At 44.9% G+C, this 19,076-nt stretch overlaps 1 protein-coding gene across 2 annotated transcripts in view; it reads left to right on the top strand.

Annotated features, from left to right (window-relative positions):
- The window catches only part of CSDC2 (cold shock domain containing C2), a 54,729-nt gene that overhangs the window by 26,896 nt on the left and 8,757 nt on the right, over nucleotides 1-19,076 (top strand). For both annotated transcript variants that reach the window (XM_040359652.1, XM_040359651.1), the window contains exon 2: nucleotides 15,510-15,709. In XM_040359652.1, coding sequence (XP_040215586.1) covers nucleotides 15,540-15,709 — 170 coding nt within the window. In that variant the 5' untranslated portion in view covers nucleotides 15,510-15,539. The remainder of the gene's footprint in view (nucleotides 1-15,509; nucleotides 15,710-19,076) is intronic.

Below are 19,076 nucleotides of genomic sequence, written 5' to 3'. Positions count from 1 at the left end.
GGCGATCTTCCCAGACTTCTCGCAAGAAGTGCAGAAAAAGAGAGCCCAGTACCAAGATGTGAAGCGGAGGCTACGCGTGCTTCATCTCAAATACGCGATGCTGTTCCCGGCGAGGTTACGCGTGGAAGAGGATGGAAGAGCACAGTTTTTTGACTCCCCAGCAGCGGCCGCGGCCTGGTTGGATCGCAAAGGCAGACGGGAGTAGTCGGAAAGTCGTGAGTACTGTTGTTGGGGTGAGAGTGTTGGGGTAGCTGGTTTATGCCCCCCCCCTTTTACTATGTTTAACTATGTTGCCATGTTGATCAGCTAACAGTGGGAGAAATGCGGCATCTAAACCGCGACAATAGCGGGTCCCAACAGAGGCCTGGACGGATAATGGCCTGCATACACTGTTTAGGTACTGACCCCCGGAATCTAAGTGTCCTATCGATGACTTTTGCTCTGCTGCCCCCCAACAGTCGCACTGTTTACTACATGGAGGGAGAAGAGCGTAAATCCAGGGGGGGGGGGGAGTGGGTGCAGTGGCGGGAGTCTCCCCGGGGGAGCGGACTAGGAACTGGCCAGAGGAATAGCCCTGTGGGGTTGTATAAAAGTATGAAGGCACCAGAGCGCATGTATAAGATGGTACTGTGTTTTTTAAAAAAAAAACTGCGTCATGTATCTTGTGCAGCAGGAGGAGCGGAGACATGTACAATCAGGGTTCTATCGTTTTGGTTCCACTCAAAGGCAAACACCTTTTGTTGTTGGTGTAGTAGGAACTATAGAGCCCTTATTGAATTTTAGAAAATTTTTCTTTTTCTCTTTATTTTAATTTTTTTATGTAAAGTTTCCCGACCGTACTACACGTGGGGTCCAGTGAAAAATCGCCCCCGAGGGAATGTTGCATACACCAGGGTTGTGTAATGACCTGGGAATAAGATATGTGCCTCCAGTTAGCCACGGCTGCTGGATGTTTCTGGTGATATGCATGTGTGATGTTAGGTTTGGGGATCCAATGCCTGCACCAAGTTGGGGAGGTGATGGGCTGGGAGGGGGGAGGGATGGGGTTAGGTTGGGCTGCTGTTGGAGCTCAGGGGAAGTTGAATGTAAATACAATTGTAGAGATGTAAAGAGATATGTACAGAGTGCTAAATATGACGTAATAGAAATGTGTGATACACTAGAACCGAAAGGCCCAGTGAACATGAATAGCCGAGAGGAAAGATTTCATGAACATGTACCATGACTACACTTAAATTTATGACGTGGAATGTCAGAGGTGTAAGGAATAAAATTAAACGCACAGCGGCACTTGCATTTTTAAAAGCACAAAAAGCCAATGTAATAGCGCTAACTGAGACGCATGCAACAGGCCACTTACAATCGGCATTGAAGCGACCATGGGTGGGATGGGCGTACCATAGTACACATACCAATTTGTCCAGGGGAGTATCATTGCTAGTGACGAAATCCACTCCGTTTGAGCTCGTATCTGTGAAGACTGATGTGGTGGGGAGGTATGTCTTCGCTCATGTGAAATTGGGAGGTAGCCCTATGTTGCTACTAGTATGTTATATTCCCCCCCCATATAGTTCAGAGGTCATCTCGGAGGGATTGGCCTATATGGCACAACATCCGACGGTGCCGGCAGTGTGGATGGGGGATTTCAACATGACGATGGACCCATTCATGGACAGGCCGGAGAGAGATGGGGGACAGAGTACCGGACTTAGACAAACCAGACTTAGCCGACTATTTGCAGAGTTTGCCCTGGAAGATGTGTGGAGGACTAGGAACCCTGGGGTACGAGCATACTCATGCCACTCGACTAGCTATGCCACTATGTCCCGTATAGATTATGTGATGGTATCTAAACTTCTCATGCCCAGGGTGGTTGGAGTCGGGTTCGCACCAAGGGCCTTATCAGATCATTCACCCTGCTGGATTCAACTGTGTATCTCAGGGGACTCCCCCCGAAGGATATGGAGGCTTAATCCATTCTGGCTAACAGCACTGACGGAACACGACAGCATAGAAAGAGAGTTAAACCATTTTTTGGCAGAGAGTCAAGAGGAGGAGCGGATACTTTCTGGATGGGATGAGTTTAAAAATCAGGCATGTAGAGTCTTAAACACTAAAATAAATAGGCTGAAGGCATCTTCAAGGGTGATAGTCAGCAAGTCGGAGGAGGCGCTTCAGATATTGGAGGAGGCTTACAATACTCAACCTTCCCCTGAGAATCTGTCAAAAGTAAAGGTACAGGAGAGGGTGGTCTCTCAACTACACCTAGAAAAGGCCAAACAACGTTTTTTTTCTGTAAAGCGCGTGTATATGAACACGGGGAGAAAGCAGGGAAAATGCTAGCGTACCTGGCACACTTAGAGGACAGACCGCCGGTAGTGGTTTCATTAGCTGGACCTGACGGTACGGTCACTGCCGACCCGCCGAGGGTGGCAGAACAGTTTAGACAATTCTATGAGGATCTATATCGGTCGCAGAGTCACCATACCGCGCAGGAAATACAGGCCTACCTACACACATTGAGATTCCCCAGACTGGGAGCAGTGCAGGCGCGGGAGTTGGAGGCCCCCATAACCACCCAGGAGATAGACACAGCAATCTCACAACTAGCTAAATCCAAAGCCCCGGGATTAGATGGCCTTCCCCTAGAATTTTATGCCACCTATGCTGAGACCCTAGTCCCTAAACTAAAAGTACTGTTTCAATCCATGTATGATAGGGGAGAGATCCCCTCCTCTATGCAGGAAGCACAAATTATTGTTTTGCCCAAGCCAGGTAAAGATCCACTATATCCGGAATCATATTGCTCATTGCTGCCAGTGGATATTAAGATCCTAGCTAAAATTTTATCAACTAGACTGAACACAGTTATTTTATCCCTGATACACCCGGATCAGACTGGGTTTATGCCTGGGAAAAATACAGCGATGAATATTAGAAGGCTTTTCATGAACGTCCAGGCCCAACATGACAATGTCGGTACTCGGGTGGTGGTAGCGTTAGACACGGCTAAGGCATTCGACTCCGTTGAATGGCTCTATCTGTGGGAGTGCCTGAAAAACTATGGGATCGGTCCGAACTACATCAGATGGGTGAAGCTACTGTATCAGACCCCCAGAGCCAGGGTATTTGTAAACGCTGGCTCTCGGACCAGATATCCTTGGAAAGGGGAACGAGACAGGGATGCCCACTGTCGCCTTTACTGTATGCTCTGGCAGCAGAGCCACTGGCAATGGCCATCAGGACAAGCCCGGATGTGATGGGTTTGAAAAAAGGGGAGACATGGGACAAAATAGGCATGTACGCGGATGATACAGTCTTGTACTTGGCAGATCAGGGTCCCTCGTTGAGGGCGGCACTAAACATTATAGAGACTAATGGGAAATACTCAGGGCTTAAAATAAATTGGGACAAGTCTAGGATCCTCCCACTTGATCACTTCCCCCCGCAGGAGATAGTGCCAGACTTGCCTCTGAAAAGGGTAGATGAGATTAAATATCTAGGGGTGAAAGTTACACGGGATCTTAAAGAGTACGTCCCCCTAAATGTAGAACCCCTCTTTCATATTATTAAATCTAGAACCCAAGCTTGGACGCGACTGCCATTAGGAGTAATGGGCAGGATCAATCTAGTAAAAATGATACTATTACCCAAAATTCTGTATATGATATGGCATGCCCCTTTATACATACAGCAAAAGGTGTTTAAGCAGATGGAGGCAATTCTAAAGTCCTTGTCCTTGTCCTTGTGTGGGGATCAGGAAGACATAAACTGGCCTGGCATATCCTGAAGAATCCCACAGAGGAGGGGGGATGCGCCCTACCGGACTTACAGAACTATTATGTAGCATCCCAGCTCTCTCATGTATTTTTCTACAATACCTCGGAATCGCAGAGGTACAGAGCCCTGGTGTGCAATAAACCCGGTAGCCCACTTCACACTCCCACGCAGGCAATATTCAGGAAGAGTAGGGGGTCAAGTGGGTCATCCAGATTTGGAGCGGAAATACTGACACACCATCAGAAAATATGGGACATCGCCCTGAAGAGACAGGGTAGATCTCAGTTCCATTCACACACACCAATATGGAATAATGACTCCCTGCCTGAGTTAGCCAGGGTGCCAGACGCCGGAATATGGGCAGCATACAGGGTGCAGTATCTAGTACAGGTTTTGACGGAGACAGGAGTTAAGACATTCTCAGATCTAAGGGCAGAATTCGCGCTTCCCCAGCAATTTCAGTTTAGGTACCTACAGCTTAGACACGCACTCAGGAGTCAGCTGGCCAATATAGTAGTAGATCTCCAGCCCATACAGGTGTTGAATATTATTTTTGGATCGGAATCCACCAAACTTATATCCAATCTCTATTATGCTATCAGACAAAAAAAGATAGGAGAGGTGTCACGCGTGGCTAAAATAAAGTGGACTCAGGACGTGGGACCAATAGAGGACGAGGACTGGTGTGAGATTTTGGAGGGGGTCAAGATGGCATCTCCTAAACTCTCTGATAGGTTGACGCAACTGTACATTCTACACCGGGCATATTTGACACCGGGGAGACTAGCAAAGTTTCAGCCAACGAGAAGCCTCTCATGCCCTATGTGCGGCTCAAACACGAGCTCTTTCTACCACTTGATTTGGGAATGCGCAGACATTCAAGCATACTGGTTGCAGGTAACGCGCTTCTTGCATGACAATATGGGATCCCCGGTGGGCCTGGACCCGAAGGTCTGCCTATTGGGGCTCCTTCCTGACATTGACGCAGATAAATACCGGACCATATTTATTAATGAGGCATTGTTTATGGCTAGAAAAGTAGTGGCTAAGGTATGGATGAGAACAACTGCCCCGACCCTGCAGGATTGGAAAAGAGAGGTGAACAACACCCTGCCATACAGAAAATTTATATACACGCACCGAGGCAGGCCGCAGAAGTTCGCTAGTGTATGGGATAGATGGCTAGAAGACGGAGAAACATGTACAACATAGTGATCAGACATGCATGAGACATGGGTTACTGTTTCCGGCTGGAAGGGTGGGAATGTGAGAGGTACAGGGCCCTGTGCCTCTTGGACCAAGATGAGGGTATATATGTGGTCGATGGAGGGTATTCATGCAATAAGACTGGGAGGTGGTTCTGTATAGACTGGAAAGAACATATAGACATGCTTACACTGTATAACTGTACATGTATGTTGTTTATATTATTGCATATGTATGTATCTCAATTTTTTCTTTTTTTGTTTGCATCTCAATAAACATTGTATTTCTGATTAAAAAAAAAGAAACTGGAAAACAAGAATTGCATAATGTGTGTCCAGCTTAAGGCAGCGGGTGCTGACCAATAGACTAAGAAAATTCCCTTGTAGCACTGAGGTGCCGGGATCACTAAACAGTAGGGGATACACGAGCCGACCAGTGTGCCTGGACACACACAGCTATTCATTAGGCAATTGGTAACAACTAGCCACCACAACTGACAAAAATAAAAACTCTAGGAGAGAAAAAAAAATAAGTGTTGCATGGTGACACGAAAGGAAACTGCTGTGAACTTCATTTGGGGACCTACAGATAGCTAGGGACATTAGCCTACCTTAGCCTGAGGCAATGCAACCTTGTACAGCCAGGCTTAACAGCGGGGGGAGTTTAAGCAGTCCTAAAACACAAGTCTAGCCAAAGTAGCATCAGGCTTTTACCTATTAGATCTATGGAACTACATGTGTCAGCATGGCTGATCTTCGGTAATAAGAAAACAGATATGCCACGGATCTATGGCCGATCCATTTCAACCTCTGGAGACTACCCCAAGACCCTTTTACCACTAAGTGTGGTACCCCTGAACGCTACTTAGCCTAATATATGTGTTAGAGTGCCAATTATCCCTTGCAGTTTTACTCAATTTTTCATAAAAAAACTAATACGCGGACCTCAGTTAGTTGGTTCTGCTATTCAGTGGATCAGAACATGTAACCCCCACTAGGTGGTCCAAAAACATAGCCAAATGGACTGATCACTAGACGTTCTAACTAGATAATGGTCATGAAAACCTAAACCTTGTGAAACCCGACCGACTGACCAACATAAAGATTTCCTCTTATTCTGAAATCCTGAAAACCCAGTTATCGATTCTGAGGGATTAAACACAAAATAAAAGTTAGTAATAAACATTCAATTTTTTTCTTAACCTGGAAACAAAAAAACAATGGTTATATATCTGTAACTAGACATTAGCATATAAAACACAAATATTCATTACTATATATTACATAAACCGTGCACTTTCTTTTAAAATACCAAAAATTGTTGAGCTCAACGTTTCATTAATATGTATTACTATAATACATATTAATGCCATATGGATTTTCGTTCTATGGTATACCAATAATTCCCCCCTAAAAAATGTATTCACCATGGTTAAAAATGAGCAGTTTTAAAACAAACACATTTTTTATAAGTTTCCCTTTTGTCTGTCTTAGTCATACTTACCTATTCTGAGTACATTGGAAAACTTCAAAAAGTTTCTTCTATGGAAACAAAGATTACCGTTAATACAAAAAAAATACACATATATATATATATATATATATATATATATATATATATATATATATATATAAGGCATCTTACTTTCGTTTTACCATTCACTCGGCTCACTCAATTTGCATGACAATACAGCTGTTCACACACCCTCACAAAATAGAAGGGGGGGTCATTCGGGCTGTCAGCACTGAGTCAGCAGCTGAGAACACACGTCACACACTCTCAGTTTGACTTGTGTCAGGGAAAGAGAGGGGGGGTGGTTGCTCTGAACTATAGAACACCATTCCCAGGTTTTAAACCTTAACCAACACAAAACAAATCCTCATGCCATCACACATAACCTCACAATCCCTGGATCTCACACATTTCCGCACACCACATTTATCTAAGTCAAATATGACCTCAAGACCTTACACAGATCCACATGTTCTATATCCTACTTACCCATAAACTCTGTTCATCATCACTTCTCTGGGGATGTGGATTCCCTATTAAAAATACTCACCTCATCAGTTCTGTTATCCTACCATCCCTGCCCTCCAAGCATCTCACATTTCTCTTAAAAATACAGTTTCCAGTCTAGCGATTCCCATCATTTATATTTTTCACAACCCAAGGTCCATATTTATCTATCATCTCTTCCCTCGGAGTCAAGTGGTAAGGTTCCCCACGGTAACTCTGTTTTGAAGCGATTCAATTTCCCATCTTTTTACGAATGTAGGACCTTGAGCTGTTCCGCAACCCTTAGAGGGCGCTTATTCCAAAGCTAGCTACACTTTGACATGATTGGGTCGGCGGGTACCCCCCCCGTCCACCTTTACCGATTTTTTTTCACTACTTGCCAGAACAATCCATGTACTGATTATAGTCCTTCAAAAAATTAGCCCGGAGATTTTCCAAACCAAATGGCTCAACCTCCCCGTAGACTTTCCAAAGTATTCTAAAAGAAATGCTTACTGTACCACAGGGCTTCCCAAGCGTTAAGCATGATTAGACCCTATGATGGCTTGTACTACAGGAGGAAATTTTAACTGACGAACCCCTAATTACACTATGATTTTTTTTAGTTACAATATAGCCAGTGTTTCCAGATTCAATTACACCGCTTACAATCCCCAGTTATTTGTTTAAACAGAGGAATAGATTCACATACATCCAGATAATTCAGTGTGATTTTAGTCTCCGTTTCCACTGACGCGATTTGCCATGCGACTTTGGACCCAAAGTCGCATTACAACTCGCAGCCCATTGATTTCAATAGCACCCATTCCAATCTATGTGGCTCAATGCTGCAGCGACCGATAAAGGTACCTGCACCATTTTGATGCGACTTCTGGATAAAAAAAAAAACGCATTCAAAGCCACACCACAGTCGCACTAAAGCTGTATTTCCAAATCGCACCCTGAATCAGGCCACATTGGAGTTGCACCAGTGGAAACGCAGCCCAAAAGCATAGGTGCTGACAACAACTGAAAATTAACATTTGTGAGATGGATAGGGAAGCTTTGCTCAACAAGAAAAAGCTTCATTAAGCACCTACCATGGATCTGGCCTTTATCACAGTATACAGCAACCAATACCAACAATTGGAAAAGATCTTCAAAAAGTATTGGCCCATTTTGAAAGAGCACAGAACTTTAGTAGCGGTATTGCCATCACAACCCAGACTCACCCACCGCAGAGCACCAACACCACTAACACACCCCGTCCACAATGCACTCGATCCCCCCAGGGAAGCGAACACCCGTCCAGAACCTGAAGGACTCCACAGATGCCAGAGATGCCCACCGTGCAAAACAAATAAACCCCAGCCTCGGAGAAAAACAACATTCAAGTCCCATGTACCCAATAGAGAATTCCAGATAAAATAACGTATTACTTGTAATAGCACCCATGTGACCTACGTCATAGAGTGCCGCTGCTGACTCCAGTATGTGGGCTGTACCACCCGACCCTTACGTGTAAGAACACGTGAGCACATCAAAAGCATACGTAATGGATTCCCAAGACATAGCCTCTCTAGACATTTTGAGGAAAAACATCATAAGGATCCATCTTGCCTCACGTTCAATGGGGTTGACATTATTAAAGACCACTGGCGGGGGGCAACAAAAAGATCCAGGTCTCACAAAATGAGACCCGTTGGATACACAGGTTGGGGTCTATAGCCCCTAGAGGCCTCAACCTGGATATTGATTTGAACTGCTTTATTTCTAATTTAACTTTTTTTTTTTTTTTTTTTTATCACAAGTCACTTCTCTTTGCTGGCCTGCACAGGGTCCTGACTTTATTCATTCATCTATTTCTTTTACTAACATGGACACCAACTATTGGTAGAGGTTCACCAACTGAGTCACATAGGTTTAATAACCACTGTACCCACACCTTATTGACTATTAATCATTATAGCGGCGCCATCGCCCCACTGTTTATTTACAAAAGCATAGGTGTGTTTCACTCACAAAGATTGGCCTAATTTTATTCAAAGGGTCAACTGCATAGAGGCACACTGGGCCATATTCACAGACAGCGGTGTAAATTTGTGCGGGTGTAACGTATCCGCTCTACGCTACGCCTCTGCAACCCAGACGGGCAAGTGCTGTATTCTCAAAGCCCTAGCTCCGTAAGTTGCGGCGGTGTAGCGCGAATCAGCCGGCACAAGCCCGCCTCATTCAAATTTGGATCAGTGGGGCGTGTTTTTTTTTTTTTTTGTAAATCTACTGTGACCCGATGTGATTGACGTTTTTGCCGAACGGCGCATGCGCCGTCCGTGGAACCCCCCAGTGTGCATCGCTCCAAAGCACGCCGCCAGGACGTCATTGATTTCGACGTGAACGTAAATGACGTCCAACCCCACCCACGGACGACCTACGCAAACTACGTAACCCTTTCAAATTTCGACCCGGGAACGACAGCCATACCCAACATTAGTACGCCGCACTTATGCCTCATATAGCAGGGGCAACTATACGCCGGGAAAAGCCCAACGTAACTTTACTGCGTCGGCCGGGCGTACGCTCGGGAATCCAGCCAATCTGCACACTCAACGCGGAATTCGACGGAAGCGCCACCTAGTGGTCAGAAAAAAAAAAATATGCAGTTACGATCCGACGGTGTAAGAGACCTACGCCTGTCGGATCTTATGGATATCTATGCGTGAACGATTCTAAGAATCAGGCGCATAGATACGATGGCTCGGATTAGGACCCACGGCTGCGCACCTTTCGGTGCGCCGTCGCAAGTCCCTTCCGAATTTCTGGCCACTGTCTTCAAGATTCCAAACAGAATCCTTATCCGCACTGACACGCTGCTGCAATTTCATTCTATATATATCTACATTATTCAAAATCAGTCTCATAAACACATTCGCATAGACAAAAAGAAAAGGTTAAGTTCTGAAAAGTCAGTTTGTTGTTAGGCATTCAGACAGGTTAAAACAAAAAAAACTCTTACCCCAGCTCTGTCTGCCATACCAGAAATCATATCTATCCAAACTCTAAACCCTCCTTTCACACGGGGCACCATTTTGTCATAGAAAAATTAATAACGCACGTACATAATTAATAATCAGCGATTCATAAAAATATTAATATCGCACGTAACTAATTAAAGTAAGCTATGAAAACCTTTTTGTCTATATAAACATTAAAAACAAAGAATAGGGCTGCGAAAAAGAGAAAAATATTACATTTATTGATACAGAGAAGAAACTGGTATTACTACAATATTTATAAACATAACATAACCTATAACACCTTTAAAAACAAGATGATATCCAAGGCACACATTTATACAAACAGTAAGACGGCTACAATGGATACATCAGTAAAAAAATGACAAGTTATAGGAAAGGAAAAGTTACAGAGATTACATTTAGGAAGAAAGAGATAGAGAGAGAGAGAGTGAGAGAGAGAGAGAGAAAGGGGGAGAGAGGGGAGGACAGAGGATAGAGAGATTACATCACCATGTCTAGGCAGCTCCTCATAGAGTACTTCACCAAGTTTTCCCAATCAGATCATGATCCAGTCTGTCTCTCAGTCAAGCTAGCACTGTTTTTTATACCCTCTAAGAATTAAAAAAACCCTCTAATATGATTGGTTGAATATGTGTCCTTTTCAGGATGGCAATTAAGGACCCCCGACCCACCCAGTATCGCCCTGTAGGTCATGTCCTATTGTGGCCTGTAATTAGACAAAAGATGAAAGGAATCTCTTTTAATATACACACCCACACCTGGTATTATTATCTGATTAACACAGTCCTAAATTTGGTCCTAAAACAGGAGATGACAGGAAATTCTTGTACTTCAATGAGAGGACACTTCTTATCAGATCCCCATCCCTTTGAGATAACCTCCCTATGCGAGTATAGGTTTAAAAGCCTTTTGTTCATATCCTAGTCTCATTAATAAAAAAAAGCTTTATAAAAGAATGACATATACATCTTCATATAAATCTTATAAATATGGATATGAAAAATCTCTACCACAATGGGCACAGTGGCTGCAATTAATGGGCACAGTGACTGCATTTGATGGGCACAGTGGCTGCATTTGATGGGCACAGTGGCTGCATTTGATGTCAGTGTCTGCAATTTATGGGCACAGTGGCTGCATTTGATGGGCACAGTGGCTGCATTTGATGTCAGTGGCTGCAATTTATGGGCACAGTGGCTGCATTTGATGGGCACAGTGGCTGCATTTGATGTCAGTGTCTGCAATTTATGGGCACAGTGGCTGCATTTGATGTGCACAGTGACTGCAATTAGTGGCTGCAACTAATGGGCACAGTGGCTGCAATTAATGGGCACAGTGGCTGCAATTAATGGGCACAGTGACTGCATTTGATGGGCACAGTGGCTGCATTTGATGGGCACAGTGGCTGCATTTGATGTCAGTGTCTGCAATTTATGGGCACAGTGGCTGCATTTGATGGGCACAGTGGCTGCATTTGTTGTGCACAGTGACTGCAATTAGTGGCTGCAACTAATGGGCACAGTGGCTGCAATTAATGGGCACAGTGGCTGCAATTAATGGGCACAGTGACTGCATTTGATGGGCACAGTGGCTGCATTTGATGGCACAGTGGCTGCATTTGATGGTACAGTGGCTCCAATTGATGGCGCAGTGGCTGCAATTGATTAGCACAGTGGCTGCAATTGATGGCACAGTGGCTGAAATTGATTGGCACAGTGGCTGCAATTAATAGACACAGTGGCTGCATTTGATGGGGGCACAGAGGCTGCATTTGATGGGCACAATGGCTGCTTTTGATGGCAAAGAGAGGCTGCAATACACAGGGGATTTCTAGAAGTTTAGTCTACTAAAATTGCTAGCAATTAATGACTAGGTGTAGCATTGGATAGCTAAACAGATGTAACAAATGGTTCCCCATTGGATAAACTATAAATGCAGGATGTGGTAGAAACTTGTAGTGATCAATTAAACATGAGTGTCATCTGTATAACAAGTATTTGCTACTTCTGGCAATAAATTGATATTGGTTTTAGTGGCACAGTTGCAGATCTAGCCTAGCAGGGTGACTGACAGCAGGTGGTTAAAGTTTTCACCAACAAAAGGTTAAAATCACCCTTATAGCGCCAGTCTAAGAGGGAGAGGCAATGCCATGAGCCAGAGTGTGCATTGCATTGCACAGTGCTGTCAGTTTAATACTGGGAGCTTGCTGACCCAATGCAATCATTGTACACCTGGCAGGCTGGGGGATGTTTGGCAGGGATGCTTGAATCATAGGGACGCCTGACTATTTTATTCTCCTGCATTATTGTGCCTGACTAGTTCTCAGCAAAGCCAACAGCATGCGACCAATGGAACTTCTCTTCTTGTTTCTCATGTAAATACTGACACCAGTGATTATGTTACCTTACGTTGGAGCATTCTTCCCACTGACCAACAATGTAAGGTGCATTTCTCCCACTGACCAACATTGTAAGGAGCGTTTTTCTCACTGACCACCAATGTAAGGAGAATTCTTCTCACTGACCACCAATGTAAGGAGAATTTTTTCTCAATGAGCACCAATGTAAGAGGCATTCTTCCCATGGACCACCAATGTAGTGAGCATTCTTCCCATGGACCACCAATGTAAGGAGCATTTTACCCACTAACCACCAATGTGAAGAGCATTCTTCAAACTGACCACCCATGCAAGGAACTTTCTTTCCACTGACCACCGATATAAGGAGTGTTTTTCCCACTGACCGCCAGTGTAAGGAGAATTCTCACTGACTACCAATGTAAAGAGCGTTCTTCCCATCAATCACAAATGTAAGAAACATTCCTCCCACTGATCATCAATGTGAGAATCATTCTTCCCATGGACCACCAATGTAAGGAACATTCTTCCCACTGACCTTCAGGCTGGGTTGAGACTAGTGCGAATTGGATGTGGTTTTTCCGTCCAATTCGTATGACAGGTGAGTGAGCTTGGCTCCCAATGGAGCTGGTTCTTACATCTCTGTGGTGGCCGCCAAGCAGATTGTACAGGGGTCCTGTGTTTCTTTGGCTCTGTTCCAGGCCTGAATTCAGGCAAAAATTAGGGCCTGATTTATCCCTGAAATGAAATACAGGGACGCACCGTATCCCTGCTGTCAGTCGCGTCCGCACTAAGTGTGAACCCAGCCTCAATGTAAGGAGCTTTCTTCCCACTTACCACCAATGTAAGGAGTATTCTTCCCACTGACCACCAATGTAAGGAGTATTCTTCTCAGTGACCACCAATGTAAGGAGCTTTCTTCCCACTTACCACCAATGTAAGGAGTATTCTTCCCAGTAACCATCAATGTAGTTAGTATTCTTACTTCTGATCACTAATGGTAAGGAGCATGCTTCCCAGTGACCACAAATATAACAGTGCATTATTTTTACTGACCATCGTCAGTGCAGCAGGGGCAGCACTGATTAAGCGCCCAGAGGCGATTCAGTTCGCATGTGCTGCGCTATATAAGTTTCTCACTCACTCACTCACTCAGCGTGGCAGCTTTTCTCCCACTAACCACTAGAGTTGTGGTTAATATATGGTGAACTTTCTTCCTGAATCAGAAAAAAGTTTATTGAAAGAGGTCAACAAGCCATACAGAATAAAAAATATAAAAGGAAATGCAATGTTAAGGAATGGTCACATAACATAAATATGGTGAGCTTTAGATGAAATAATTTTTATCAGGGGTTCCCCAAGGTCTCTCATTTCCAAAATATATGGAATAGGGGGTTCTGTAGTCCAGCAGAGAACTTGGGCAGGACTGACAACACTGCTTGGGATTTCAGTGCAGCAGGGGCAGCACTGATTAAGCAGGCTGCTGACACCACATCTACTCTACCTATGGGTACCCCCTTATTTTATCTGGGGTGAAATTCATCACCTGGTTGGTTTAAAATGGTGGCAAACTAAAAAGTTATATCAGCTGGTAATTCCTACATGCCTTGTTGTATTGTATGTTATTTGTATATGTAAAATCACTTTTTCATAAAAAAAATATATTGACAGGATTTGCCAGCCCCAGCAATGACAACTGTGGAAATGTAAAAGTTTATTATTAGAACATGGAACTTGTAATAACCTTGAAATCTGGCTATACAAAACCTCAGCAAAGCCACAGTTTGTGCAAGCGAATAGTGCCTGGAAGGGTTTGAGCAGAAAGTTCTACTAAATCATTGGCATGTGGGGACTTGTGTGACTACAGAACATTTGGGTTTAAACAGCTGCCTTATAGGTTACATCATAGATCACAATCTTCACGTTGTCAGAAGGTTTTGACAGGGCATGCATTAAAGTTGCAGATTTGTTTACTTAATGAGCTAGAATATTATCTCAAATATCAGCCTGAATCAGTAAGGGCCTTTCCTCAGAAAACTCAGTTACAGTAAAAGGAGGCAAAAAATATATATATTTTTACTATCGATCAGTGTATTCTGACAGCGAGGTATACCTCAGCGGGATGAATCTCCCATCCACAATTAAATTTGTGGATAGAGGAATCGAGTCATTTTTTTTTGTTCAACCCGCTGGTTGTACAAAAAACTTATGTATGGCCAGCCTAGCACTGTACCCTCCCAGTCCCCGCTGTACTTTCATTCCCGGGATGATGCGCGGTCAGTGTCCATGCAGCCGGTCCACTGGTCCTATGATTTGAAATCACTGCTCTCCATTTCTTCTTCCCGGACAGACCAGAGCTATTCACAAAGCATCACTCTGATCTGAAAGATCACTCTGATCGCTGTGAAAGTGTTACTTTAACAAAACAGGTACAGTATGTTATTATATTGTGTTACTGAGAAATATTTTTATGGACCTAACGTATATTATTGGTGTATACGTTTTTTTTGTTAAAATGTTACTAATCCTGCAACAGTAAAATCAGTCTTGTATATGCAGTAAAGCATGCTTGTTATACTTACTGTGGAAACTAAGGGGTTAATCTTCTGCATTGTGTAAAAAGTCTGTTTTGATTCTGTCTCCTCTGTTCCTCCCCTTCTTCCACTGTCCCCCGATGCATATCCTGGTAGAAACGAGTCAGGGGACAAGCTACACATGCTCAGTTTGGTGTGTATTGCTAGAGAGTTGTGTTTTTCCTTGGGAGGGTGCATGTGTGCAGTCCAGACAGAGGGTCAGGGGTCCTGCATTTTCATAGAGCAGCCAGGGGAGAAAAAAAACTCCTTCTAAAAGCTTTAACCAGACACTGATAGAAATCACAAGACTGCTCTAACTGCTGAGGAAAAAAGATATTTAGCAGTTTATAGTTACTAAAACAATTGCATTTCCATGTTCTGTGTACTGTGGGAGACCAGATATAGTGAATGCAGGGCCCTGGGTTTAGTAACGCTTTACACAATACGGTCACATTTTAGTTTTGCTGATTCTGTGTTGTTATTATTATTATTATTATTATTATTGTTGTTATTATTACTAATCTCAGTTATTGATTATTACCATAAAACTATTTTTTTTAGGTAACAAGATATATCTTGACACACACCAACATGTCCTCTGACTCCACTACTCCACCTCATCCTCTTCAGTCGCCAAAGTCACCAGTCACCCCATCCTATCCTTTCCATAGGGAGGGAAGTCGACTCTGGGAGAGAAACCATCTTTTTTTAGGAGACCTGCCCAGCCCACTTCCAACTAAAAGAACCCGAACATATTCTGCGTATGTATCATACAGGTTTTATCATCATTGTATGTTCTCCTGTTGACCAATTATATAAAAAAAACAAAAGTTAAATAGAATTTGCCATTGTTGACATGTTGGGGATTGCAAGTGGCAGCAAACATGATTCTCTTCCTACAAGTTACCATTAAGTAACAAAGGGAAATGTGTATGGATTAAAAAGTGCAATAGTCTGCATGTCATATTTATACTATCCCCTAACCTAACCTTTTTTTTTCTAGTAATCTCAAAGTCCAGCACTAAACACAAACATAAGACCTCTTTCACATTGCAGCGCCCTGTCATTAGAGCTATAAAGCGCCGCTCGTTTTACTGGTGTTTTTAGCTGGGTGGTTTTTACCTTAAAAACAAGGTAAAAAGTCCAGTTTTGCAGAACTTTCAAAGTACTTTTAAGGCGCTTTGGAAGCGCTGCCCATTTATTGCAATGGGTGGGGCATTTTGGGAGCACTATATACAGCGCTCCCAACCTGCCCCAAAGATGCTGCTTGCAGGACTTTTCGTAATGTCCCACAAGCGCACCGCCCCAGTGTGAAAAGACACACTGCAATGAATAGGAGGCGCTTTTCAGAGGCTATTTCTAGCGCTAAAGCGCCTGAAAACTGCCTGGGGTCTCACTGTTCCGTTTAGCAGATGGTGGACATACATGTATACTAATTTTTTTAAATAGTTATTGTCTCGAAGAAGAACTTCATGAAAATGTTTTCTTCTCCCATGCAGTGGGCCTATGCCCGTACTGTAAGGGTTAACTGCTCGGGTGCACCAAAAGGCTATACTTACTTGATTCTTTGATCCTCCGGAAAACCATGTTACCCCACATCCAGCGGTGGACTATTCCCGCTGTCCTCATGTCCAGCGCCGGTCTATGAGTGTGATGAAGTCAGAAACAGTTCATTCACAAGACCGCTAGCGTGTGTGTGTGGGGGGTGGGGCAGGAGCGTCAGGGATCGGTCTTATGCTTGGAGGATTGGTGGATAAATATTTCTCTGCTTTGCAATCCCGTAGACAAAAACGAGCAGTTAATCCATGCAGTGCAGGCACTGTCCCACTGCATGGGAAAATAAAAAATCTTCTTTAACATTTGTTTAAAGGAATCTTTGGGCCAGTGCTAACCCCCTGCTAAATTTTCTAGTTCCCTGGCTGTTATGCTAAACTTTAGGCTTTCTAAGCAATTGACCTTAAACACATAGGCCCGGATTCACAAAGCACTTGCGCCGACGTATCTCAAGATACGCCGCGTAAGTGCAAATATGCGCCGTCGTATCTGTGCACTGGACCCACAAACTAAGATACGCCTAAAAATAGGCTTCATCCCGCCGACGTAACTTGACTACGCCGGCGTAGCGTGTGCGCAAATATGGGCTGGACGCATGTTGCTTCTCCCATTGATTAGGCATTCAAATATGCAAATGAGGGAAATACGGCAATTCACAAACGTACGTGCGCCCGGCGCAGGCTACGCGCGGTGCGAGTAAGTTGTACGTCTGGCGTAAAGTTATTCCCCATTAAGGAGGTGTAACTCAGCAACAGACGTGCACAGGTCAGCTGGAGAGCAGCTGCAGCAGCACCGTTACGGACGAGCTGGGCAACCACACTTGCAGGACAACACATCTGTATGCCAACGTGCCAGGGGCAGCCATGGTCATAGCACTACTGCGTCCACAGGCACGGAGGAGGGCACAGGAGAGGATATACCAAATGCGCATGAACGTCTTTGGCATGGGGGAATCGGAGGTGTATCGCATCTTCCGATTCAGCCCTGATGCCATCCTGGAATTAGCCACAGCCCTGCATGATGAAATCACCAGCCAGACAGAACGCTCACATGCAGTGCAGCCACTGGTCAAGGTACTGGCAACACTCCATTTCCTCGCCAGTGGATCTTTCCAACGTACAAGTGGAGTCGTGTCTGGGATGTCACAATCCACCATGAGCAGATGCGTGCACCAGGTTGTCCCCGCAATCCTCACATGCATGTCCCACCACATCATCAAACCCACCCATGAGCACCTGCGGCAGAAGGCAATGCAGGATTTCTACAGCATTGCCGGATTCCCACGCACCATGGGGGCCATTGATTGCACACATGTGGCACTACGGCCCCCCGTGCCACAGAGCACATATACCGCAATCGTAAGCAGTGGCATTCCATCAACGTACAGGTAATAGCCGATGCCCAATGCCTCATATGGCACGTCCGTGCCAAACACCCCGGGGCCAGCCACGACAGCTACATATACCGTCAAAGCAACATCCCAACGGAATTCGAACAGAACGTGTACAGGGACAGCTGGTTGGTTGGTGAGTGACATGGCATGACTGTCCGACCCCATGATGCAGACATCACGAGGGGCACATGCACGACTAACATCCTCCTGTCTTTTCCCTTCCAGGTGACTCGGCATATGCACTTGGGCCCCATCTCCTGACTCCATACCGGAATCCCCAAACCAGAGGCGAGAGAAGATACAATGCTGCACACATACGCACCCGTGCAGTGGTGGAGCGCACATTTGGCATCCTGAAGTCCCGTTTCCGATGCCTCGACCCTGTTGTATTCCCCAAACTTTGTGTGCCAGATCATCGGTGCATGTTGCATGCTGCACAACTACGCCATGAGAAAGGGCCTGGAGATTGACATATGTGATAACCTGACCCCCGAACCACACAGTCCCCCCCTGCCCAAGGCTACCCCGTCTGCTGAAGGAACAGCAGTCAGGAATTGTCTCGTGGAACGCATCTTTGCACGTTAAACACACACATTCATCATGGCACATGGACAATGCACGCATGCACACCACCGTGGTCCCTAGCTCACACACCACATCCACCTCACATTGGTTTAGCCCAAGTCCACCGCGCGGGACTTGGGAGCAGCAACGCCACGCCAAGGTCCCAATGATGTTGCTGTCCATTCATACCACATTCACACGGTCGTGGGGATAACCTCTCTCTGACGAGCCAAGGTGACACGCCTTGCTGGCAGGAATGTCACACACACATACACACACTCACACACCAGTCACACTGTAGCAGCACCGGGCAAACCCTGCCCCTGCAAACTGGTGTCCAGTCACCACTTTTGCACTCCTCACCATGTGCAGTGACAAAAAAAAATATAGGGATCATGCCCTTACAGGAGGACGGCACATACATCTGTGCATGTCCAAAAAAAAAATATATATAAAGCTCATACTCTGAGCTGCAAACGTTCAGAGGACAGTCACTTGCCCTCTCGTAGGCCAGGCCTCGTGCCAAGGGTACGGCTCCTCAATTGTCTGGGCGACGGCTCTTTGTAGCATCATGAGGAGGTTCATCCCCTGGTCTGTCGCTCCTGGATCTGATGGCA

The sequence above is a fragment of the Rana temporaria genome, chromosome 7, assembly GCF_905171775.1.
Source record: "Rana temporaria chromosome 7, aRanTem1.1, whole genome shotgun sequence".
NCBI classification, from domain to species: domain Eukaryota; kingdom Metazoa; phylum Chordata; class Amphibia; order Anura; family Ranidae; genus Rana; species Rana temporaria.
Note: the sequence above shows the minus strand (reverse complement) of the source record. Positions and strands in the feature narration are given on the sequence as shown.